The sequence below is a fragment of the Lygodium microphyllum genome, chromosome 8, assembly GCF_053477565.2.
Source record: "Lygodium microphyllum isolate KBCC chromosome 8, Lygodium_microphyllum_v1.1.10, whole genome shotgun sequence".
Classification (NCBI taxonomy): Eukaryota; Viridiplantae; Streptophyta; class Polypodiopsida; order Schizaeales; family Lygodiaceae; genus Lygodium; species Lygodium microphyllum.
This window is the reverse complement of record NC_141142.1, coordinates 141,852,799-141,879,383: the sequence shown is the minus strand read 5'-3', so window position 1 is coordinate 141,879,383 and position 26,585 is coordinate 141,852,799. Positions and strand designations below refer to the sequence as shown.

Sequence of the window (26,585 nt, the reverse complement as noted above, 5' to 3'; positions counted from 1 at the left end):
TGTGTGGGAGCACTATGTCGGTTATTGGTGCTCATTAGGAGAATTGCATTATTCATGGTGCTTTATTATTGAGGTGTATTGAGGAGAGTCCATGGTGCCTCTTGGTTGACTTGTGAGGTTTGGGAAGACCTGGATTGCCTATCAAGCTTATGCATATGACATCAGTGTAAAAATGCTTGGTATTGTTGGTGATCAGTTTATTTGTCCTTTTACCTCATGTGTGGGAGCACTACTTCGGTTATTGGTGCTCGTTAGGAGAATCACATTATTCATGGCGCTTTATTATTGAGGTGTATCAAGCAGAGTCCACGATGCTGGAGTATCCATTGTGCCTCTTGGTCAACATGTGATAGCCTATGAATCAAAATTATTTAAGAGAGGGTGTTTGCAGTTATTCTTTGGGCAGACCATATGTGCTCAATGCTAGATTATGTTCCACTCCACACGTTTTTGTTTTATCACTTGTACTCAGTTGACATTTGTGTGCAATTGTGGCTAGGCTATTGTCTTGGTGCCTGCCGATTGTGTGAGAAATGCTTTGGTGGCTCAATATGGATAACTCTTGTATCATCACAGCTTGTAATAGAGTTTCTTTCCTTTGTCCCATCTTTTCTTCTGTGTTCTTTGAAGGGTCATGCGTACTAAGTATGTGCATGTTCTTTCAAGCATGTGTATGTTCTTATCATGATGTGCTCTTTCTGTCTGTCTGTCTGTCTCTTGGTTTTCTTGTCTGCCTCTCTCACAGACACTTGCCCACCGTACTTTGAACATGGCAATGAGAAGATACTCATAAATAATAGTCAAGTGAGGTGGCTGCTGAATGATGATGTGCTGCATGGACCCGACGAATTGGACTTTTTATTGTTGCATCTTTGGATAACTCTGAATAACACTTCCACATATATATCATAGTCTGAGCAGACCTGATTGTATGACCTGTTGAAAGGGATGGAAGGATGGAGGATTTTGAGGATGAAGAAGGAATGCGATAAGTTCCCTTGTGTTCGCTGTGGTTCAGAATTCTTAATTAACTTGTTTGTATGCTTTCTGCCTCTATCGTTCTATCTGCAGCATCCTTCACTGAACATGAGCATGCAAAGGAACTTGGAAATATATAATGCTTATATGCAGCAGCAGCAACAGCTGCAACAACAACAGCCACAACGGCAGCAGCAAAAGCAGCAGCAGCAGCAGCCGCAACAGCAACAGGCCCAACAAGTGCAGTTACAAAAGCCACAATCACAGCAACTGCAAGGAAGCAGTGGAAGCCAATCAGCTCCATGAGGTTTGCTTCTTTTCAGAACTTGCTAGCACTCTCATAGGACATTTTCTTGAACTGTAGGAACAAAAATGATGTCAATTTTGGATTACAAGTGTGTGCGCAGATCATGCCCATATTATATGCATTCTTTTTGCTACTTAAAGAGTTTGAGCTGCATCAACAACCCTTTTGTTAATCAGGAAACACGATATACTTTGGCATTCTGGCTACCTCAAGCATGTGTCAGATCCAGACGCTCTGTGAATCAACTGTTATTAATAACCTGGATTTTGCACAAGAAGATTGCATCGTCCATGTTTTTTCATAGTAAGGCTGCTGAGTTCTTTAAGTGGAGGCCCAATAAAATGTAAAGCCCACAGTCTTTCCTTCTAGCTCATGTATGCATAGCCAAAGAAAGGACCCAATAATCCAAAAAGTATTGCATCGTCCATGTTTTTTCATAGTAAGGCTGCTGAGTTCTTTAAGTGGAGGCCCAATAAAATGTAAAGCCCATTGTCTTTCCTTCTAGCTCATGTATGCATAGCCAAAGAAAGGACCCAATAATCCAAAAAGTAAAATTAATTGCTAGCTAGGGAGTATTGTTTCTTAGCTGTTGGTTTCTTCCATTTTTCTTTTCTCCAATATACATAAAACTGTCTGCTTCATTAAATCAAGTCCTAACGTGCCTTTGTTTTCCTGATTAAAGCATTCTAGTAATGATACCTTGAAGAAAATCCACCTGAGCTAAAAGAGAAAGTATGAGGAAATCTGTAAAAAGTAAGGACATCACAAATATAATGGTTCTGTGAACAATTGATCTGGTGGGCTATAATGCCAGACCCCATCTAAGGGGTAGTATAGAAAATGGGTCTTGCCATCATCACAAGATTGCTCAGCCAATGCAACATATTATAAGTGGAATTGGATCATTTTGCTCCTAAGAACACATTGAAAAGCCACCAATTGGTAATTCATTTTTGCATCCCTCAAGGTCTGCTTTCAATAGATATAAGGTGCATCAACATTTCTGGGTTTGTACCTATTCATTATAGCAAGTTTCCTCAGTCAATACAAAATAAAAAGTAGAATACCTGAAGCATAGCATCCAAGTAAAATTATTGCCTTCGGAATGCCATGCCCTGTTTTTATCAGTTTCATCTCTTCTTGGATCAGCTCTTTCAAGCCTTCTTTCCTGCGGTTATTTGCATTTGACATGCTACCTTGTTTTATTTACATGCTAACAGGCTGAATATTACTGTCCTTTTCTGTCTTGAGTCTTGTTGCTGCTTTTTTTGGTGTTTTTTGCTGCATTTCACTGTTTTTCTGCAGTTCCCTTTGAAATCCTCCATTAACAGCTCGTACCTGCTAGGTTACATTACTGGCATCATCTCCTGCCCTTCTTGCTGCTGTTGATCTTACTTCATGCACGTATCTAGTTGAGTCTTTTCTAGGGTTAGCATTGGGTTTTGATCATAGGCAGCTTCAACTGTTTGTTTCTCCTGTTAGTGACTTATTAGGAAGCCATGTTTTACTATCCAAGCAACTTCACATACATACTTTCCTCTTGTAGCTGTGGCAGTCTCATAGGGTTTAGGATACTGCTGTCTTGAAGTTTGTGTTTATGTACTCTGTACTCTTTTAGTTTGTTTCCCTGGACAACGAGACCTTTTGGAGCAACAGGTCTGCATCTTGAAAACAGTTTCACGTTTATAGCATCACTAACTGATTGTAGTGGGTTCAATAGAGCTCTCATGACTAGGGGTGAATTCAAGGGAGGTAGCTTAAGTGTGCTATGTATTGAGTGAGGTAATGAGTATTAAGCTAAAAAAGATGCATTTCGCATTAAATCTTCATTAGCTCATTAAAACAGCCCCAAAACTCAAATTTTACCAAAGTTTCTCTGTCCCATAAGCAAACCTCCAAACCTTGGGAGGATCCATGGACCAGATCTATAAATAGGAGGTTGCTTGGCCACTCAAATTATCCCTTTCTTTTGCAGGTTCTAGTCATTAGGTCTCTTCCTCTAGTGGCTGTCCAGCCATCCATGACTGCTGCCACTTCATCGCCAACACGTGCCAACCTCATACTAGGTGCCACCAACCAGCTAGTACCTAGTTCTGTACTGCATTTGCAGCCTTCAGCTGATGTCATTAGCAGCCACCTATTTGTTACCTCTATTGCTTGTGTTTACTGCCGCAGCAGGCTGCCCTGTATCAGATTTGTCTCCCTTAGTTGTGGGCCTGCTCCATGCTGCTTTTGTGACAACTATGCACTCTTGCATTAGAGATGCTTGGGAAGAAGCCACATCATACATGGCCACGAAGTGTGTCTTCGATGGCTTCTTCAACTCCAAGTCTGAGTATGAGTGAAAATCTACAAGTACTTGGGTCTTGCCATTGATGAAGGCAATGATCTTGCAAGTGTCATCAATAATCCTCTTAATCCACTCTAATTTGCCTAAAACTTCCATGAGAAGCTCTAGGCAATTTGTGCATGGTGTCTATACTATGGATGGAAATTTGGCCTCAAGTTCCCATCTCATTGATGCACAATTGGAGGCATTTTTTGGTGACCACTTGGATTATCTTTTACAGACCAACATAGATACATACAAAATAAATATTATAAGACTCAAGATAACAAAGTAATTAATGATTTATGTACATATACATTGTAATGTTAAATAAGTTACCTCAAGAATAGCTTGCTTGATATGGGGATACATGACAGAGCTTGTGATTCTCCTTTCCTGTTATTGGTGTCCACCACCTGACGTACTCTTTGTCTCTTCACACTTTGGTGCACATGCTTTACTTGCAGATACAGATGATGACATGCATACCTGGATTCTCGATTCAAGTGCTTCCTTTCATGTCACCCCTCATCGTGAGTGATTTTGGGATGTAAAGGTCCTTTATTCACCTCCGTGTATTTTACACGTGTATTGTTATGTTGTACATGTGAATGCACCCTTACGGGCCCTAAGTATAAATACATTTTATTCTTTGTGTACCAACACATTTGTTGGTACACCCAAATCAGCTCGTAGTCTCTCTATCTCTCACTCTCACTCACCTGCTTACTTCTCTGCTGCAAATCTTCACGCTTCCGCTACCCGCGCACTCCAACAACTGGTATCAGAGCTTCAGCTAAGGTGCTCGGGCTCCTCGGAGTCTGTGCGAGACATCTCCAGTGTTCGCTTGCGCGAAATCGACAGGTCGTTTTTTGACCTGGCAGGCGAGGACAGGTCGTTTTCCATCAGAAGGCAGCAAGACAGGTCGTGTCTGACCAGGCGATTGCAGGCAACAGCTCACAGGAGTGCAAGCGACAGTTTCCCTGCAGGCGGCAGGTCACGAAAGTGAAGTGACAGCTGAGGCGACAGTTTTTCTTGCAGGCGGCAGGTCAAAATCGTCAGGTGACAGCTCACGCAAATAGGCGGCAATCAAATTTGACCTGCAAAACCAGGTCATGACAGTTTATTTGATCTTGTGTGTGATTTTTCACACTTACACAAGCCCCGGTTCATGCACGCAAGCACAGTTTGCAGATTTGTGCAATTTTGAGCCTGGAAATTTGGGGCTTTTCTTAGATTTGATGTTGTTTATGCTTGATAGTGGCATCTATGTCAGACATTGTGCGCATTGACCTCAATTAAATTGGGGATTTTGCCAAATTTGTTGGAATTTTGCTCATCCGAGTAAAATTTCTTGGCATTGGACCAATAAAAATTGGGGCTTTTCATGTATTGATGTAATTTTGCTCAGCTGAGTCAGTTTGGCTGACATTTGCGCACATTTGGACCTTGAAATTTGGGATTTTGTGCGGAATTTGATAAATTTTTGCATTATTTGCCTGTGCAGTGGCTGGTTTATGTAATGTGCAGTGGCTGGTTTATGTAAAAACAGCAGAGGATTATTGCTGGTTATGCAAGAACAGCAGTGTATTTGCTGATTTAGCTTTGTGCTCTTGTAGTTCAGTGCATTTACACTTGTACTTGTGATAAAAATGGCTGCAACTTCTTCCAATTCTGACATTAAGAGTTTGATGGAAATCAAACGGTTTGATGGTCAGGGTTTTGATCTTTGGAAAGATCGTATGCAGGACATATTGTTCTTAAAGGATTGTGAGGATGCTTTGCAGAAGGATAAACCCTCACAAATGTCTGAGGCAGATTGGGCCAAAGTCAATAAAAAGGCTGTGGCTTATATAAAGATGGGTGTCATTGATGACATTTTGACAGACATTAAGGGTTTAGACACTGGTCATGCAATATGGGAGAAGTTGAAAACTACCTATGAGATCACCACACCTGTTAATCATGTGCATTTAATGCGCAAGTTGGTGAATATGCGGCTGGATGAGTCCAAGTCTACAGTTGAGCACTTGTGTGCATTTACTGGTATTTTAAATCAGCTCAAGGCTGCTAATTTGGATTTTGATGATAAGTTCAGGGCGATCTTTTTGATCATGAAATTGCTTGACTCTTGGGAGACTTTGGTTGTTTCTCTCAGTAATAACCCCAATCTCACATATGATGGTGTGAGGGGTTCGATCTTGAATGAAGAAATTAGACGTAAGTCTAGTGGAGAAGGCAGCAACTCAGCTTATAATGTTAGAGGTAGGGCTGAAAAGAAAAATGCAAATACTGGAGAGAGAAGCAGGAGCAAGAGCAAAGGAAAAGAAAAGAGTGATGTTACATGCTATCAGTGTGGTCGGAAGAGCCACAAGAAGCCTGATTGCAGGTATTACAAGAAGGAACAAGAGAGAAAGAAGAATGCAGGAGACAAAAAGAAGAAAGAGGAAAAGATAGATGCATCTGAGGCAGGCAAAGGCAAGGAAAAGGCCAATGTGGCCTCCAGTGTTGTCATAGAGGAGCTCTCGGATGCAGAGGCTGATGTATTATGTGCAGTGGATTATGATGCCCTTGTATATCACATGCAGGATATGCAGATCACCAAGGCTGATGTGATTGATGCACTTTTGTCTGTTGATGATGGTGTCACTCAGACTTGGATTGTAGACTCTGGTGCCTCTTTCCATGTGACTCCATGCTTGGAGTGCTTTGCTACTTTTGATGCAGGCTGTTATGGCAAGGTTTACCTTGGAAATAATCATGCTTGCAACATTGATGGGATTGGCAACATACACTTGTCTTTGGATAATGGGCAAGAACTTGTGTTGAAAGATGTTAGATATGTGCTTGGCATCAAGAAGAGTTTACTATCTGTTGGACAGCTTGACTTGTATGGTTACACCACACTGTTTGGTGGTGGTTTGTGGAAATTAAAAAGGGGTTCCATGCTGATTGCTAAAGGAACCAAGAAGGGCACTTTGTATTGTCTGCACTGTAAAGCTTTGAATGGCAAGTTTCTTACAGTTGCTGAAATTGGTTGTCATTTGGAGTTATGGCATAAGAGATTAGGCCATATGAGCTAGAAAGGACTTGATGTCCTTACCTCTTTGAAGAGGGTTGATGGAAAAGGCTCTAAACTTGATTTTTGTAATGACTGTCAGTTTGGAAAGCAAATGAAAAATTCCTTTTACTCTGGTGTCTCCCGTAAGTCAAATGTATTGGACTTAGTGCATTCTGATGTATGTAGCATGCCTGTGAAATCGTTGGCCCAAGATTTGGGTTTATTTGTTGAAAAAGAAAAGTTAAGTGTTTGCTGTCTTTAAAACTTTTCATGCATTCGTGACCACTCAGACAGGTAGAAAGTTAAAATGCTTGAGAACTGATAATGGAGGTGAGTTCACATCTAATGAATTTAAGTCTTTTTGTGACTTGCATGGAATCAAGAGGGAGCTTACAGTCCCTTACAGCCCTTCTTCAAATGGTGTGGCTGAAAGATACAATAGGACCCTATGTGAGAGAGTGCGGTGCATGCTGTTCACTGCTAATCTCCCTCATGAATTTTGGGGAGAGGCACTTAAAACCGCGGTTCACATTTGCAACCGCTCTGCAAACAGGTCCCTAAATAATGGCATCCCTGAGGAGGTTTGGTTTGGCAAACCAGCCTCATATGACCATTTACGAATATTTGGCTGTGATGCTTTTGTGCATGTTAGAAATGAGCTGAGGAATAAACTTGATCCGAAATCCACCAAAGGCATTTTCATGGGCTATGGTGATGAGGGTGAATTTGGCTATAAAGTGTGGCTACCTCAGTCTAAGAAAATTGTTCGCAGCCGTAATGTTGTGTTTAATGAGGCAAAGTTGTTGAAAAGTACTTTAGCCTCTGATGAAGACATGAAAAAGGTCAAATTTCAGAATTTGCAGCCACCTAGTACTTCAAATGATGAGCCTCATGGTGCTGTACCACAGGCTGAAACTGATGATCAGCTGGTTATCTTTGAGCTAGATGATGATGGACAGCAAATAGAAGCACAGGGAGGTCATGGACAGCAAGATAGACTTGCTGATTATGAAAATGCAGGTGCTGGAAATGAAAATGAAGGTGCTGTACAGCATGAACAGCATGCTGAAAATGGCTTACAGCAGCCAATAAATGCTGAAAATAACATGCCTCTAGATGTAGATCCAATTCTTGAGAATGTAGATCATTGGGTACGTAGGTCTACATGCCTAAGAAGGCAGCCACATAGGTATGACCCCTCTTTGCATTATGTGATGCTTACTGATGAGGGTGAGCCTCTGACATATAAAGAGGCCAAGTCATGCAAATTCAGCAATAAGTGGGAGCTAGCTATGCAGGAAGAGATTGAATCTCTGTATGCTAATGATACTTGGGATCTTGTGTCGTTGCCTAAAGGAAGAAAGCCTCTTCCAAACAAATGGGTTTACAAAGTAAAGACAGTTGATGGGAAACCCAAGTACAAGGCAAGATTGGTTGCCAAAGGGTATGCACAGAAGGAGGGGATTGACTTCCAGGAGGTCTTCTCACCTGTCATGAAGATGACCACACTACGTGTGCTTTTTGCTCTCACTGCTGTATTGGATTTAGTGCTGTACCAAATGGATGTGAAAACAACTTTTCTGCATGGTGACATTGATGAGATCTACATGAAACAGCCCGAGGGTTTTGTAGTTCCTGGAAAAGAGCAGTTGGTGTGTAAACTAAAACGCAGCTTATATGGGCTGAAACAAGCACCATGGCAGTGGTACAAAAAGTTTGACACTTTTATGCTCTCTCATGGGTTTACACGCAGCCATGCAGATCATTGTTTGTATATGAAAAAGGATACAGATGGCAGCCCTATCATACTTGTTTTGTATGTGGATGATATGTTGCTAGCTGGGAAGAGAAAGACTAGCTTGGATGCTCTCAAGGATCAACTGAAATCAGCTTTTTCCTTGAAAGATTTGGGGAATGTAGAGCATATATTGGGCATAACGATTCATAGGGATAGAACGCAGAAATTGCTGTTCTTATCTCAAGAAAAGTACATTGAAAAGGTACTTGACAGATTTAACATGGTTGAAGCTAAGCCTCTCGGAGTACCCTTACCTCCATACCTTAAGCTTAGTAAAGCCAAGAGCCCAAAAGATGACATGGAAGCCAATGCTATGAAGGGAGTTCCTTATGCATCAGCTTGTGGCTCTCTTATGTATGCTATGGTGGCTACTCGTCCAGACGTTGCTCATGGAGTGGGAGTTGTCAGCAGGTTTATGTCAAATCTTGGCAAACCACATTGGGAGGCTGTCAAGTGTATTCTTAGATATCTAAAGAGTACACAAATAAAATGTATTTGCTATGGGCAGGGTGCACTTAATCTGCAGGGTTATTGTGATGCAGACATGGCAGGTGACTTAGACACTCGCAGGTCCACTAGCGGGTATGTCTTTACAGTTGCCAGAGGGGCCGTCTCTTGGTGCTCCAGGTTGCAGAACATCGTAGCACTGAGTACTACTGAAGCTGAATACATATCAGCTATACTGAAGCTTCTAAGAAAGCTATATGGTTGAGCAGACTCGCAGAGGATCTTGGCGTGTCTATGAGTACTCCAGTGTTGGGATGTGATAGCCAGAGTGCTATGTATCTGGCTAAAAATGCCATGTATCATTCACGCACAAAGCATATTGATGTGCGATATCACTTTATCAGACAGATTTTGGAAGATGGTCTAATCACATTGACCAAGATCAAAACACAGGACAACCCTGCAGATGTTCTCACTAAAAGTCTAGGCAAGGCTCAGCATGAGCATTGCATACAACTAGTGGGAGTTGGTTAAATGTTCACTCCGGACCTTTAAGTGGGAAGTTGTTGGGATGTAAAGGTCCTTTATTTACCTTTGTGTATTTTACACGTGTATTGTTATGTTGTACATGTGAATGCACCCTTAACGGGCCCTAAGTATAAATACATTTTATTCTTTGTGTACGAATATATTTGTTGGTACATCCAAATCAGCTCGTACTCTCTCTGTCTCTCACTCTCACTCACCTGCTCACTTCTCTGCTGCAAATCTTCATGCTTCCGCTACCTGCGCACTCCAACAAGTGATTCTCTGACTATACAGGGGGTCGACATGGTTTTGGCCATCTTGGGGACACTTATGCATGTGACATTCCAGGTATTGGCAGTGTGCTGTTGCAATTTCAACATGGCTCTGTTTTCACACTTCAGCATGTACGGCATGTATCTCAGCTCAAGAAGAGCTTGATTAGCATAGGGCAGCTAGATGATGATGGTTTTCATACCACCTTTTGTGATGGAATATGGAAGATTTGTAAGGGATCAAGAGTGATTGTTAGAGGTTGCAAGAGTGATACTTTGTATTCACTTCATGTATCTAGTGTGCGTGACCATGTTGTTGCCGTGACCGAGTAGTCAAACGTTTCTTTGTGGCATGGCCGGTTGGGACACATGAGTCAAACATGAATGAAAGTGCTTTCTCGTTTGGGTTACTTGCCTTGTCTTTGTTATGCTGATTGTGATCATTGCATTTATGACAAACATGCACAGGACGTCTCACAAAAAGTCTCTTTCTTTGAAATCTTCTCCTCTAGAGTTAGTATATTCGGATATATGTAAAATGCCAGGATTATCTTTAGGGGGAAAGAAATATTTTGTCACCTTTGTTGATGATGCTACATGGAAGGTATGGGTTTATTCCATTCGTAGCAACGATGAAGTGCGCCCCAAAATGGAGTTGCAGAGCGTATGAATCGGACCATACAAGATAAGGTCCGTACGATGCTGTTTCATGCTACATTACCCCATGGTTTTTGGGCAGAGACTATTATGATAACCATTCACTTGATTAATTGGTCACGAAACAGGTCTTGGGGGGGGGGGGGGTTTTCGGGCAAGCCACTTTCATATGCCCGACTTTGGCTCAAGTTCCCCAAGAAGCGTGGTCGGGCAAGCCACTTTCATATGCTCATTTGAAAGTGTTTGGATGCGAGGCTTTTGTGCACATTCGTAAAGAAAAACGCAACAAACTTGAGCCAAAGTCCTGTAAATGCATTTTCCTAGGATACGGTGACAAGGGTGAAATGGGTTATAGATTGTGGGATCCCGAGAAAAGGAAAGTAGTACGCAGCAATGACGTTATCTTCCCAGAAGATCGCATGCACAAACAGCCCGAAAAGACTGAGGAGGTCCGTAGGGTTGTATTCCGGGAAGAAATACCTTTTGGACAACAAAATGTGTCCGCTGTATAGCAGCAAATACCTGTTGTAAATGAATCTGTAAATGCAAGAAATGATGCTGGAAATGATCAACCCGCTATTGCCCATGAAAATGAGCCATTACATGTGCAGAAAGAGCCAGGACAGCAAGCTGTTAATGCTGATTTGCAGGCTGAAATGCCAGGACAGCATGTTGAAAATGGAAATTTGCAAGAACAGCCAGTAAACAATAATGATTGGGTTAGGAGATCGTCTAGGGCTACTAGACAACCTGACAGGTTTGTTCTTGGTGCAATTAATGTGGGTGATTATGTCATGTTGACAGACTGTGGTGGACCGTCTTGCTTCAAGGAAGCAATGGGCAGACAGGATAGTAAGAAATGGTATAAAGCCATGCTGCCAGAGATGGAATCTCTTGAAAAAATTGGCACTTGGGACTTGTGGTGCAGTTGCCTAAAGGGCAGAAAACACTTCCATGCAAATGGGTTTACAAGATGAAGGTCACTTTTGGTTCCTCACCAAAGTAGAAAGCAAGATTGGTTGCAAAGGGATACAAGCAGGAGCATGGAATTGACTTTGATGAGATTTTCTCTCCTGTAGTCAAGATGACTACATTGAGAACCATTTTGGGCTTGATTGCAGCTAAAGATATGGAACTCATGCAGATGGATGTAAAGACTGCATTTTTACATGGTGATCTGCATGAGAACATGTATATGCAGCAGCCTAAAGCTTTTGTCGAAAAAGAAAAAGAAAAGATGCTATGTTAATTCAAAAGGAGTTTGTATGGGCTGAAATAAGCACCAAGAGAATGGTATCATAAGTTTGATACATTCATGCAGCCCCAAAGCTTTCATAGAAGTCAAGTGGATCACTTCTTGTACACCAAGAAGGCAGTAGATGGGAGCCTGATTATGTTAGTTTTGTATGTTGATGACATGCTGTGTGTTGGCAGGGATACTCATTCCTTGGATTCATTAAAGCAATGTCTTCATGGTAGCTTTGACATGAAGGATCTTGCTGATGCAAATCACATTCTTGGCATGTGAATACTCAGAGATAGATCAAAAGGCTTACTCTATCTATCTCAGCAGGAGTATATCTCCAAAGTTTTGTAGTGTTTCAATATGGAGGGGGGGAAAACAATTGGGGTTCCATTGCTTCCATATGTGAAACTTAGTGCAGAGGACAACCTTACATCAGATGATGAGAAGGCTGAAATGGCCAAGATACCATATGCTTTAGCTGTTGGCAGTTTGATGTATGCTATGGTTGCTACACGTCCTGACATTGCCTTTGCAGTGGGAGTGGTTAGCAGATACATGGCAACCCTTGGCAAGAAGCATTGGGATGCGATGAAAGGTATTATGAGATACCTCAAAGGCACAAAGAAGTTGTGCATCTGCTTTGGAAAGCAGAAGGCAGATGTTGTTGGCTTTACGGACGCAAACTATGTTGGTCATGCGGACTGCAAGAAGTCCACTTCTGGGTATGTGCTTACTTTCACATGAGGAGCAGTCTCTTGGATCTCTAGGCTATAAAAGTGTATTGCATTGTCTACTACAGAGGCAGAGTATGTGGCTGTCATTGAGGCATGCAAGGAGGCTTTATGGCTTTCATGTCTAGTGGGAGAGCTTGGCATCATAGAGTTACCTGTTGTCCATTGTGATAGTTAGAGTGCTATCATGCTAGCATGGAATCCTGTCTTTCATGCAAAGACAAAGCACATACAGGTGAAGTACCACTTCATTAGAGATATACCTGACAAAAGCATTGAGCTTATCAAAGTGTACACAGATGATAACCTTGCAGACCTTCTCACGAAGGGTCTTCCAGTAGAGCGGTTTGCTCATTGCCGATAGATGATGGGAGTTGGATAGATATATGTATTTCAGGTTTGTACATATCTAGACTTAGTTGATTCTTTTCTCCTCTTAAGGCGTATTGCCTTTAGGTGGGAGGTTGGAAATAAAGGCCTTGTGCCTTTTAAATGTACTCGGGTGTGAACATAGCTTTAGCACTTACATTCACATATATATCTATCTAAAAACCTAAAGGTGCATACTCGTCATTGTACATGAAAACGTGCTCACTCTCTACTCTGCTCTCTCTCTCTCACACTGCGCGTAGGACAGTTTGTCTTGATCTTCGTGCCTAACCGGTCCCTACAACCCAGTGCATTCTCAAAACAAGTGGGTTTCACATCGTGCATAGTGATGAGCTACATAGCTTTCATATGTCAATCACTGCATAGGCTTTCTTACTCTACGTGACCTATGTGGACTTAGATAATTACCAAGTGCTTTAGCATCCTCTTGTTCCTTCTGCACACCAAGTGTTTTAATAGACAGAATCCCAAACTCCTCATCCAAGCTCTACTTAGAGCAATTTGAATCAACATCAACATGAGAGAAACGTCATGATACGTTTGTCATAATAGATGAGTCTCCAACTTTGTCTTTATCTTTTCTTGACATCTGTAATGTACTTGGTGGAGTAACCTATGATGTCAATTTGCCACTCCAAGGTCTATCAACGGAACCATGACTAGGAGACGCTTGTGGTTCACCCAATGTCTATGACTGCAGACCTATTTTCTATATAGCCACACTCTCTTGCTCATCAGTTGCAATTGCATTTTGTACATCAGTGTATCAACTACTTATTCAAAAGAAACATGCGTGCTAACTCTTAGCTCACATGCAATAGGGTTATAACATCTATATCTCTTTTGCTCAAGAGAATATCCTACAAATACATATTTTTCAGCTTTGGGATCCAATTTAGTGCACAATTCATCAGGAACATCCAAATACTTTCGAATGGGATAGATTTGGCTTTCTACCCGTAAGCTTCTCTTCGGGTCTCATACGATGTGGAATAGTAGTCGCTTGTAGGTGTCCTGTTCATAATGTATACAGTAGTAGCAACTGCTTCAACCCAATAGTAATGAGGCAAGTTTCTTTTTGATATCAATGTACGAGCCATGTGTGTAATATATCTGTTTTTTCGCTTAGTAACTCCATTTTGTTGTGGAGTATTCTACATACAGGTATATTGCCTTTGTATACCATTTTTTAGGAAAAAATAAAAAAACTTATTGGAGGGATATTCTTCTTCTCCATCCGACCTTAGGCATTTAATATATAACCGTGTTTCCTTCTCAACCAAAGCCTTAAAGCTTTTTAGGTGAGTAAACAGCTCTCTTTTCTCACGCATAAAGTAAACCCATACTTTGCAAGTATGATGATCAATGAAGGAAACATAATACTTGTGACTACTCAAAGTTGCAATCTTTATAGGATCCCATACATTGGAATGTATCAATTAAAGTGGCTTCTTACATACATGCTTTTCATGTGGAAACAAATGCCTTGCTTGCTTTCTGAATTAATATGCTTCACATACTTTACATGTCGCATCAACTCTAAACTTAGACAAGCCATCCACAACTTGTTCTGACTGTATGTCTTTCAACCATTGCACATTCACATGACCGATTCTCTTATGCCAAATTTTAATATCAGCCATAACATCTCATACTATTAGCCATAACACTTGAACCTCATGCAAACATGACAGCATCCATTTCATATAGATCTACATCAATAGTAAACAATTTGCTAGCATATTTCTCTTTTGCAATCAACTTGCAATCATTTTTGAGATCTTTTACATAACAACCATTAAATGTGAACCAAACTTGCAACCTGTGTTCTACCATCTTACCAAGAGAAACCACGTTGCTTGTAATATTTGGTACTTGTAGCAAATTAGCCAGGTACCTAGTTTTACCATGTTGTATACTCAAAGGAACATTTCCAACATGAGAAATGGGGTCTATATTATCCTCTATCTCCACCTAGCTTGGAGACTCTGGACTGTGCATCTCTCTAAATCACTCTTTGTGAGAAGTCATGTGGTTAGAGATATCTGAGCCTACATATCATGTATCGTTCTTTAATGAACCCTCAACAATCATAGTATTTATAAAGTGCTACATAGCAAACAATTGTTTAGTTTTGTCATCATTGTTTTTGCTTCTACTAGATGTATAATTGTGTTATTGCTTTTTCAATTTCTTATTTCAGTTTTTTTTTGAAGTACTTTTTAGAAATGTGACATTTTTGACTACAATGCCAATACTCTCTACTATTACTAGAATTTTGTTACCTATTAGAATCTGCAACGTGGCTTCTTTGACTTCCCCTTTTGGGGACTCTCCTCTATTTTGCTGTGCATTGTAACTTTGACCACAACCACCACCTAGGTCTCTGCCATGATCTCTATCTCGGCTAGTAGACTAAAATATGTGTTTAGACTTATTCTTGCTTTGAGAAGAAGAGAAAACCAAACCAAGGTTCTTCTACTCAAGTATCAACATAGAAATCAAGTCTGCAAAATCAGGGATATCATCCCTCGTATTCATAGATGACTTGAAGCTCTTGTATTCATCTTTAAGCCTATCTAAGCACGCACATATAATATCTTCATCAACTACCACACGGATAGATCCAAGAGCTTGCACAATACTCTTGATCTTCAAGGCATAATCATTACTTGATAAGTTTCCTCTTTTCACTTAGTTCAGCATTGACTTGAGCTATAGCTTTCTGGCCTTTGTGTTTACTTCAAATAGCCTTGCTAGATTGTTTCATGCAATAGTGGGGGTATCATATTTCTACAAATAGCCCATCATGCTATTTGTGACACTGTCAAATAGCCAATACATAACTTTACTTAGTGTTTGGTTTCAATCTTTCTTAGCCTTTACGTGTTTTGCAGTAGCATTTTACACAGGAACTTTGGGTGCCACTTCCATGTCTCCTTCAATATAATTCCAAACGCCTTTGCCTTTGAAGGAATTTATCATCGTGAACTTTCATGCAGGATAATTGTTCTTACTAGGCTTCTCACTAATAATTTGGTTAAAGTTGTCAGACATTTTGATAAAGCAAATAACTTACAAAAAGTTGCATTAAACATGCAACCTTTTTCACTAACTATCACAAGAATAACCACAATTTGCAATTTGTATGTAGATGCCTTCTGTGTTTGCAACACGGCAAACACTTGAAACCTTACAGATTCAAAATCTGTAACTTGTGCACCTGTAAATGGTTGACACAGCTGAAACTGTAGCTACCCAAAAACTGTTGTTGGGACCACTTGCAGGTCTAGAATAGAGACCAAAATGACCTTAGACGCCAAAAATCATAGCAGGCAACCTCTAAAGGGCTTAATCTATAGTATATACATTGTTCTTTCTGTTTACCAAGTTTCACTACAATCGGAGACTGCAGCCCTACCAGCCTCGAGCCTTCTGTGGCTATAACCCAAGGAAAATTGAGCAAGGTGGAAGAACTTCAATTGAGGTGAAGTATCTAAGAGTGCACACACACACACACAAAAGCAATGGAGACTTGAGAACATAGAGAGATAGGGCAGAAATCTTCTTCTTTTTTTCCTTATAATCACTTCATCCGTTGGTGAGAATCGAGCAACCATATTTTATCCATGTATCCTGAGTAGGATCAAGGGCTCTATCAATCCTCTCATTGTCTTTATCAATCTTTTTCATCCTCATGTCATTTTATGTGATATTTAATGCTTTCTCATTAGTAGGTATAGGAGTTGGTGCCAATATGCTACTTCCTCCTCCTCTTGTGGATCCCCCTCTCATCTTGGTGAGAATCTCATCCGCAATGTTTTGAGGGATTTCCTTGCATGGGGCAACTTGTCCCCCCATCTTGGGAAGATGTTGGAGAAGTTGGTTGCACCTTTGTGCCCTTTCCACTTGGATCCTAGAAAATTGAAGGCCTGATACTTCTTACCAGTTATGGTGTCGATGACAAATGGGGGGGCCCTGAGGGGGAGGGGGGGATAGAGAGAGAGGGAGAGTGAGATTCTTGAGTCTTGACTTTTAAACTTGAAAGAGAGGGAGAGGGTGGAGGTAATGATGAAAGAGCAAGAGTGAGCGAGAGGGAATGGAAGAGGCTTGAGCCTTAAGCCTTGATAAGCTGCGGGAAAGAGGAGGGAGTGGGAGGCTAGAGCTTCATGAATCACAAATTAATTCAAGATCCAAGAGAGGTAGATGAGAATGGCAAATGCTTGCTGAATTGGTGTGGAAGCATGGAGGAGAGCAGCACCTTTTGTAGATGAGAGAAGTGTCAAACAGTCAAAGAAGGATCAAGAGTCAAGCGTGGCTGCTAGCTAGATGGAATCCAAGGGGAGATGGGAAAGGAGTGCATAGTTGGAAAAGGGAGTGGGCTTAAGTATCCAAGGCTTCCCACCCCTCAAAAGTGCCATGCAGGAGACACGCATAGGTGGAACACAGGGAGATGCGGTGGCTAGTAAAGGCCTGTTTTATTGTATGAAACTTTACGGATATGTATGGTGAAAATTGTGCAGTAGGGATAGTACCGTACGACATACGAGTGCAACTATGCTTTGTGGCTGATATGTAAAGTAGGGGTTTATGCGATTCGTTGTAAGGACAAGGAATCATATAAGTTTAAAACATTCATGGCACTTGTTGAAAATATGACCAGCAAGACATTAGAGTGTCTTTGCTCTAACAATGGTGGGGAATATGTGTCAAAAGCCTTCTAGGCCTTTTGTGGCAGGAAAGGGATAAACCCCTTATAATCTGTCCCAAAATGGTGTTGCAGAGCATATGAATAGGACTATTTAGGAGAAGGTCCGTACCATACTCTCTCATGCTGCTTTAACCCATGGATTTTGGGTAGAGGCTATTAAGACAGCTCATAGCTGCACTCGTACGTGGTACGAACTGGTTCGTACTATACGGTTCGTACCGTACCGTACGAATTCGTACAAAAAAACAAGCACTTTTTTTTTGGGTGTGGTTGTTGTTGTTGGTGGTGGTTTGGGTTGTTGACTGTTGTCATGGTGGTGTGATTTTGTAGCCTTGATCCATCAACCAAGAAAGGGGGTGGAAGCTTGATTAAACTCCTCATACATGTTTTGTTATGATTTATCCTAGAGCCAAAGGCCATACATAAGGTATTCAAGCAGTTCCAAACGTTTCTAATTGATGTCCCATCATTTTTCACAATATGTTAGTGCCATCAATAAATAAATTCAGCACCATTTGAGAATCATCAAGTAGCTTAATCCTATTGATTTTACCTTTGTTCACAGCTCATTTTGCACCACCCAAGTAAACAATTCAATTTATATTGATTCTTATTCTTGCTATGGTTATGCAAGTCTTGGTAATAGCAATGCAAAATCTGGTTATGAGCCTCATAGCATTGGTAAAGCATTAGTACACATTGCTAATAAAACTAGGCCAGAGGATAGCTTGGCCTAATGTACCTTGTGAGAGTACATGAATTAGTGAATGTACCATTGGTAGCTACTAAGCCTTAGCAATGCCAAATAAAACCATAACAAAATTCATAAATCTTTTACCAAAACCTTTGGTGGTTTGTTTGGTAACTGTTGGTCTCACAGGTCATTTTGGACTCTTGTAGACGTTAATAAAGCATCTCATGTCATTTCATATCTCTCTCTCTCTCTCTCTCCTCTCCCTCTCTCTAAACCTTCTCTCTCTCAAGCATACATGCCTCTTATTTGTATGATCATTCATGTATGATGTATCCACTCCTATGTATATACTTGTAAGTTGTAGCGCATGTTGCGTATGCGGCATATGCCATAGAGGTTTTGGCGTATTACCCTCAAGTATTCATCTTATATACTCCAATAGCATTGCTATTAGACTTTAAACATCTGTTCTATCATCTATAGTTCAAAATAATGAAGTTAAATTTTTTTGGTACTAATATCGTACCGTACCTTATAAAATCTTAAGGTACCATTTAGTACCGTATTTTATCGTACCGTACTTTTCGTACCTGACAACTATGAGACAGCTGTACACTTGATAAATCAGTCCCCAAACAGGTCTTTGGGCGGAGAGTCTCTCAAGAAGCGTGGTTAGGCAAGCCACCTTTGTACGCACACTTGAGAGTGTTTGGCTGCGAGACATTTGTGCATATATGCAAGGAACAATGTAGCAAATTGGAGCCAAAGCCTTGTAAATGCATTTGCCTAGGATATGGTGACAAGGGTGAAATGAGGTATAAATTATGGGATTTCGAGAAAATGAAAATTGTATGCAGCAATGATATTATCTTCTAGGAAGATCACATGCATAAATAGTTCAAAAAGACTGATGAAGTTAAAAGGGTTGCGTTTCGAGAAGAGATACCTGTAGGATAGCAAAGTCTGTCCACTGTTCAAAAACCTCTTGTAAATGACTCTATAAATGTAGGGAATGATGCTGAAATTAATGAACAAGAAGTTGCCCATGATATATCACAGCTTCAACAAGAAAGTGTGCCATTAGAATGGCCGGAACAGGCAAGACAACATACTAAACTATTTGAATGACAAGCTGTTAATGTAGATTTGCAAGTTGAATAGCTAGTAAACACTGATCATTGGGTTTATAGGTCGACGAGAAATATCGAGTAGCCAGATAGGTTTGTTCCTGGTGCAAATTATGTTGTTGATTATGTCATGTTGGCAGATTGTGGTGAACCAGCTTGCTTCAAGGAAGCAATGGATAGAGAGGACAACAAGAAATGACACAAAGCTATGCTGTTAGAGATAGAATCTCTAAAGAAGAATGGTACTTGGGATTTGGTACATTTGCCCGAGGGGTAGAAAGTCCTACCATACAAACGGGTTTACAAGATGAAGATCACTTCTGGTTCCTCACCAAGTACAAAGTACGACTTGTTGCAAAGGCGTATAAGTAGGAGCATGGGATTGCTTTTGACCAGATCTTTTCTCCTATAGTCAAGATGACTACTTTCTTACATGAGATTGGGCTTGGTTGCATGTGAGGATATGAAACTCATACAAATGGATGTAAAGACAACTTTCTTACATGGAGATTTGCATGAGGACATATATGTGCAACAACTAGAAGGTTTTGTGGCCAAGGGGAAGGAAAAGATGGTATGTAAACTCAATAAAAGCTTGTATGGGTTGAATCAGACACCATATGAATGGTAGCGTAAGTTTGATACATTTATGCAATCTCAAGGATTCAAAAGGAGTGGATCACTACTTATATACCAAGAGGACATCAGATGGCAACCTTATTATGCTAGTTTTGTATGTGGATGACATGCTGATTGGTGGTAGGGATGTTCATGCTTTGGACACATTGAAGTAGAACCTACCCAACAATTTCAATATGAAGCATCTTGGTGAGGCAAATCACAATCTTGGCATGTGTATATTGAGGGATAGATTAAAAGGTCTTTTTTATTTGTCATAGCAGAAGTTTGTGTCCAAGATTTTGCAGTGTTTCAGTATGGAGGGGGGGAAAGCAGCGTACCATTGCCTCTATATGTGAAACTCGCTGCAGAGAACAAACCTATGTTTGATGATGAAAAGGCTGAAATGGCCAAGATTCTGCATGCTTCAGCTATGGGTAGCTTGATGTATGCTATGTTGCTACATGTCTTGACATAGCATTTGTGGTGGGAGTGGTTAGTAGATACATGGCACATCTTGGTAGAAAGCATTGGGAAGCAGTGAAAGATATCATGAGATATCTTAAGGACACAAGGGATTTGTGCATTTGCTTTGGAAAGCAGAAGGCATCTGTTGTTGGCTTTACGGTTGCAGTCTATGTTGGTCATGTTGACTATAGAAAGTCTACTTTAGGGTGTGTATTTACCTTCATGGGGGGAGTAGTTTTTTGGATCTCCAAGTTACAAAAATGTGTTGCATTGTCTATTACAAAGGCAGAGTATGTGGTTGCCACTAAGGCATGCTAGGAGGCTTTATGGCTTTCACGTTTGGTCGGAGAGCTTGGTAGTACCAAGACCCCTATCCTCCATTCTGATAGTCAGAGTTTTATTATGCTAGCACGGAACCGCGTCTTTTGTGCAAAAACAAAGCACATATTGGAAAGCAAAAGACATTTACCATCGGCTTTACGGATACAGACTATGTTGATTGTAGAAAGTCTACTTCAAGGTATATACTCATCTTCACAAGGGGAGTAGTTTCTTGGATCTTTAGGCTACAAAAATGTGCTGCATTGTGTATTATAGAGCTAGAGTATGTGGTTGCCATTGAGACATACAAGGAGGCTTTATGGCTTTTACGTCTGGTGGGAGAGCTTGGCATTACCGAGACCTCTGTCCTCCATTGTGATAGTCAGAGTTCTATCATGCTAGCACAGAACCCCGTCTTTCTTGCAAAGACGAAGCACATATAGGTGAAGTATCACTTTATCACCGATGGGATTCCGAGTGTTTGTAGCCTGTATAGTAGTCTATCTCTTGGAATTGTATCAAAGGCCTTGCAAAAATCCACAAAGGAACAATAGAGTTGTTGGGTATGGAGCTCGCGTGTGACCAACAGGCTATGGCGGATGGAACTCGATGGAGTAGAGAGAGAGAGAGAGAGAGAGAGAGAGAGAGAGAGAGAGAGAGAGAGGAGCTCTTGCTAGTACACATAAATTGAAAGATAGATTGATAATGATAGATGAGATAAGTGAGATGAAAGTACAAGTGATAAGGCCCGAATATATAGGCTGAGATATCCACCTACACCTTTGCCCCTTATTTAATGCTAAGTGGTGTAAAAGGTGTTCACATCTAAATACACACTTTCACACACAATAATGTGTGTTCACACATGAGGATAAGTAAATCTAACAAATCCCCCTTCAGGTGATGGGTGATTGAATTCGTGACATGAAACATATTAAAAAAGTAAAAGGGAAGGTCTTACCTCGAAGAGGCAGTGTCTAATCACTCACAATGATTTTGGAAAAGGAGATAGATAAGTAAGGTTGATATAGCACGAGGTAGGTCATGACATGGTCTATTGAGAAGTTGAAGGATTTGAAGACGTGGTTCAGAGGTGCGTGTGCATGGCTTAGAAGTTGATCAAAAGATAGTGTGGCTCAGAGTCATTGGGTACACGACCAGAGGTCAAATACATGTGTATAGTTTTCAGGATTATGTCAAAGGTCACGCAGGAAGTGGTTACAAACCCCCTTGAAATATAGCTCCTTTTGGATTACAATCCCCCTTGAAAATAAAACGAAATACAACTCATTTTGGATTAGAATCCATATAGAGGACCCCACACAATTATTCAATAACTGATGGAAAAGTGTATGCATGTACATGGCCAATGTCTAATTCTGATCACCTACTTTTTAAAATTATTTTTATTTTTTACAAATCTTAATGGGATTAGAATGCCCCCTCGATATCAATGCTGAGGACATTGCAATCAATGTTGATCGCTTGTGATGGCGTTGCCAAGCAGTGGACGCTTGGCAGGTCATTTTATGCCGGATGTTGAAGGTGATCGCTTGGGTGGTCTTGAATGCTTCATTGGAGGCCTCAATTTGATGGCAGAGGACTCCAGTGTGAAAAGCCCCAATTTTTATTTAAGAAATTTGAGAAATTTCAATAGAAACTGAAATCCCCCAAATTTTGGAGAAGAAACGTGGAGAAATTTTGGAGAAGATTGAAAAGCCCCAACCAGTGTGAACAGTCCCTAAGAAGCACAGGTTTGGACTGAAACTGAAAAATGAATCTTTTAAATTTTGAACTGATCTTTGGATTACTGCTTTCCTTGTGACAGGACAGATCTGATGGTGACAGATCTGTTGAACATGTGCTGGAACAGCTTAGGAGCTGCCTGTTGACGTGGCACGTGAGTGTCGGGGCAGATTGGCACGCTAGGACCAGGGGGTGGGGCATGTGGGCAGACCAGGGGAGATGTGTCATTTCCAGCTCAGTGGCACATCGCAGCAGGGGAAGATTTGATGTGGCTTAGTGAGGCCACAGGTCAGTGTGTCAAGTGGCACCAAAATAGAGCAGGTGGTGGCTGTGGGAGTAGCGAATGTGAAAACAGGGTAGACAGTTGCTGAACAGGGTGAAGGCTGCAGTATAAGGGCTGGACAGGCAATACAGAAGGTAGGTGAAGAAGTGGTGAGGCTGCTTGGAATTTCAGGTGGTGGCTGCAATTGGAGCAGGAAGCATCTTCGTCTTCCTCTTATTCTTCTTTTTCTTCTTCTTCTGTGTTGCTGAAGCCTCGGCGGCTGAGAATGTATCTTCTGCTTTGATAACACTGTTGGGTATGGAACTCGCATGTGACCAGCAAGCTATGGTGGATGGAATTCCATGGATGTGGAGAGAGAGAGAGAGAGAGAGAGAGAGAGAGAGAGAGAGCATTCTTGCAAGTAGTCACAAATTGAAAGATAGATTGATAATGATAGATAAGTGAGATGAAAGTACACATGATAGGGCCTGAATATATCGGCTGAGGTATCCAGCTACACCTTCGCCCCTTATTCAATACCAAGTGGTGTAAAAGGTGTTCACACGTAAACACACACTTTTACACACAATGTGTGTTCACACATGAGGATAAATGAATCTAACCTCTGGGGACTCTGAAGTGTTTGTGTGACTAGAATCCATCACCTCCTCCATCCTCCTTGGATGTGCTCATAGTGAGCTGTTGCAGTGCCAGATGGTCATCCGTACCTCTTATGAGTCTGTCTCATAGGCTGCGTGCCCCTATTCAATTGCCTTGCCATCAGTGATGACCTGGCCATGTCTGTACACTACCTTGTATCCCTCTTTCTCGGCTTGGATTATTTTGGGCATGCTTGTGCACCTATGTTCCACCTGCATCCTGGTAAGGTCATCATCCAAGTAGATGGGATCCCCTAGGAGTCCACATGAGAGAGAGAGAGAGAGAGAGAGAGAGAGAGAGAGAGAGAGGGGGGGGAGGTTCAAGTTTGGTTTTGTGTTGTGTAATGCCTGGGGATGATTTGTTTCATTATGATGCAGGTTGCTCCTCCCATGTTCTCAATCAGATTGTACATTTTCCTCAGCAAATGGACTCTCCTTTTCCAATTCGAGAGTTTGCTTTTGTAATCTATTTTTTTGTTTGGAAAAGCTTCTTTTTAATGCTTGCAAGTGTAGAAAAATGTGGTGGAGGTAGCTGAGGTGCACTAGTGCACTAGCTTTAATTTTTCTGAAACTGAAATTAATAATTGGAATTGGGCTGCTTCTTTGCGGAGCTGGTTGGGATCAACGGATGAACTTGGTCACCTTAACTTGTTTTGGATCAGTTGATTGCCAAATATAGCACTTAATCTGCTCACTTGACTGACGCCATGGATTTGAGCTGCTGCTTTTTGGGTGACAGCTAAAACACCTTCATGGAAGGAAATGAATATGTGCGCTTGGAAAATTAATCATATTGGAGCCGCCTTTCTTATACAAAGATTTGTGCATGCCCGCATAATGTATACACATGATTTTGTGCTTGAGACTTGCTTAATGATTATTTCGGTTCCATCATCATTAGTTGCTTAAAGTAAATATCATTCTGTAAAAGAGTTTTTGCAGTATTAAGCAAATTAACGAGGGAGTCTGGATTGTGACCTTGAATTTAGAAATTCATAAGAAAGGAAGTATAAAGAATTGTTGGTTCAAATTGGGATGAAAAGACAGAAATAATTAGAGAGAAACCTACAATTGAAGAGGACGCTGAGCTAAACTTTTTTGAGTGAAATATAAGCCTGGTATGCTGTCTATTGCTTGCATGTACATTACATGCTTAGAGCAAACGTAGTCTTCTAGAATGGTCAATAGTTCCCTATCTTGAACAATTTAGAACTTCCTCATGGCGAATTTTTTTGCATTCAGTTCTCTCTCTTGGCTAAAGATCTAAATGTGAGCTCTCTGTCAACGCCCTTCATTAGTGGATCCTCAACAGTTTTCTACATTGCAATTGCTAACCATCAGGCCTTGAAGTGTATGCTTCCCATTCTTGGAAAAAGAGGTAGTCTTCTCCCCTTTTCTAGTCCAAAAGATGTGTCAGCCTCAGTTGTCTCTTTATCCCTCCACAGCTAAGGGATCCTCTCCTCAAGTAACATTACACACTAATAGGTAAGTTTGTTTATGCATTATTGGCTCTTCTAATTTTGAGTGAAGACTTGGAGGATAATTGCAATCGCTCTCATAGTTTCAAATTCCCCCCTTACTCTGAGACTTGTGCCTATTGTATTTGCCTTTCTTGCTTGAGCATGTGAGGATCTACTTGCTTTTTATACCAATGGTATCATGCATCAAGTCCATGGTTTACTCAAAGTGAATTAACAACGATATTTTCTTTTCTCTTCAAAGACGAAAGCTATGGTGTTTGAGAAGCCAACATCATATCTAACACAGAATGATAGATCCTTTTCATCAATAGTGAACTTACACTTGTTGGAAGCCTAAGCCATGTTTCCAAGCTTTTGCTACTCGTGACTTCGAAAATTTGAGTTGGACTTTGTATCATATAGGTTGCCAGGGAGTTTTTATTTATGTGTAAGAAGATAAGTTCATATCTATACCCTAGTTTGACCATTTGTTGTTTCTCCGAAGGAATGAATAGGGTGATGGAAAATCGAGGCGTAGGAAGGCACAAAGAAACCAAGGGAACGTTATGGATTCCTTTCGGAAAAGTGCAATGGGTTTCTGAGCTTAACCCAAAAGATTATCTCAAATCATAGGACTTATTAAGTGTTGACGTACCATAGTATGGTACCTAATAAGTTTTACCTACTATTGGGTTCGAACCAATGACTGTGGCTATATGAAAGTGATACTCTAATCATTGAGCCAAGTAGGTCTTTTCTTTTCGTGTTAATTTCATTATACATGGTGGAATGATTGAAAATAGTGGCAAGACCATGAAATAGTGGATCCAAGTTGTAAAATATATTTTCCCCTTTCATTTTCTCTTGTTTTCTACTTCTATGTGCATGATTCATTTGTTTTGATAATTTAGCTTTAGCATCTATGTACTAATTATATTAGATTCTATAAAGATAAACTAGTTAGGTCAAGGGCTATAGTTCATCGGCGGAGCACCTTGTTTACATGTGTATCAATGCTTTTTGAAAAGGATTCATTGATGTTCAATTGATTCACTCATAAGGTTTTGCGTGAAAAATCTATGTCTTTATTCATTAGTCAGAGGTATTGAAAAGAACATTAGTATGATATAAAGTATAATCTTAAAAAGATTTTTCAGTTGATATAGTAAATAGGTAATCCATTCTATGCTAGAGGTAGTACTCACAAGGATATTAACAAAATCTCTTCTTCATTCTATGCTAGAGGTAGTACTCACAAGGATATTAACAAAATCTCTTCTTCATTTTATGAGCTTTGGGGTGTAAGGTATCTCATATACCTCTTCCAAGCAATAGATAGATTTTCTTAAGAAAGTAGAATTTTATTCTTGAATAGTAAGCCTATGCCGACGTTAATAATCCTTTCAAGGCGCTTCAGGATTGCATTGCTTGTGTTATCAAAGATTACTCAGATAAGCATACGGAATCATCTTATTATCTTTCTTAATCAAAGCAATGAAGATTGGTGCATTGAAAAGGGTTGTTTATTTTGGTTCATAAATAAGCGATGCGTTGATATTGGAGCCCAATACTTTGAAATGAGCATGTTGGGTTCGTAAAGCAGATCATTAATATAATAATTGAATTTTTAACATTTTCCCATCTATTTTGATTTGCTTAATCAAGAATGTTTATGGTTTGAATCTGTATAGCCCTAATTATAAAGAATTTGTTAAAGCAATTTCTCAATAGAATAAATAGTTTATTAAGCATGTGTTCTTAAAAGAGACTTGGAA

General features: G+C 40.5%; 1 protein-coding gene across 5 annotated transcripts in view; it reads left to right on the top strand.

Moving 5' to 3' along the window:
* The window catches only part of LOC148032950 (uncharacterized), an 87,007-nt gene extending 61,336 nt beyond the window's left edge, over nucleotides 1-25,671 (top strand). The window contains exons 7-9 of one of the 5 annotated variants that reach the window (XR_015691693.1): nucleotides 1,072-1,285; nucleotides 1,462-1,588; nucleotides 25,316-25,671. Coding sequence is in view for 4 of the 5 variants with exons in the window: in XM_087683634.1 (XP_087539760.1) it covers nucleotides 1,072-1,284 (213 nt within the window). In the remaining variant the exon portion in view is untranslated. The other 4 variants (XM_087683634.1, XM_087683636.1, XM_087683632.1 and 1 more) reach the window with 4 other exon arrangements.
* The last annotated feature ends 914 nt before the right edge of the window (nucleotides 25,672-26,585 follow it).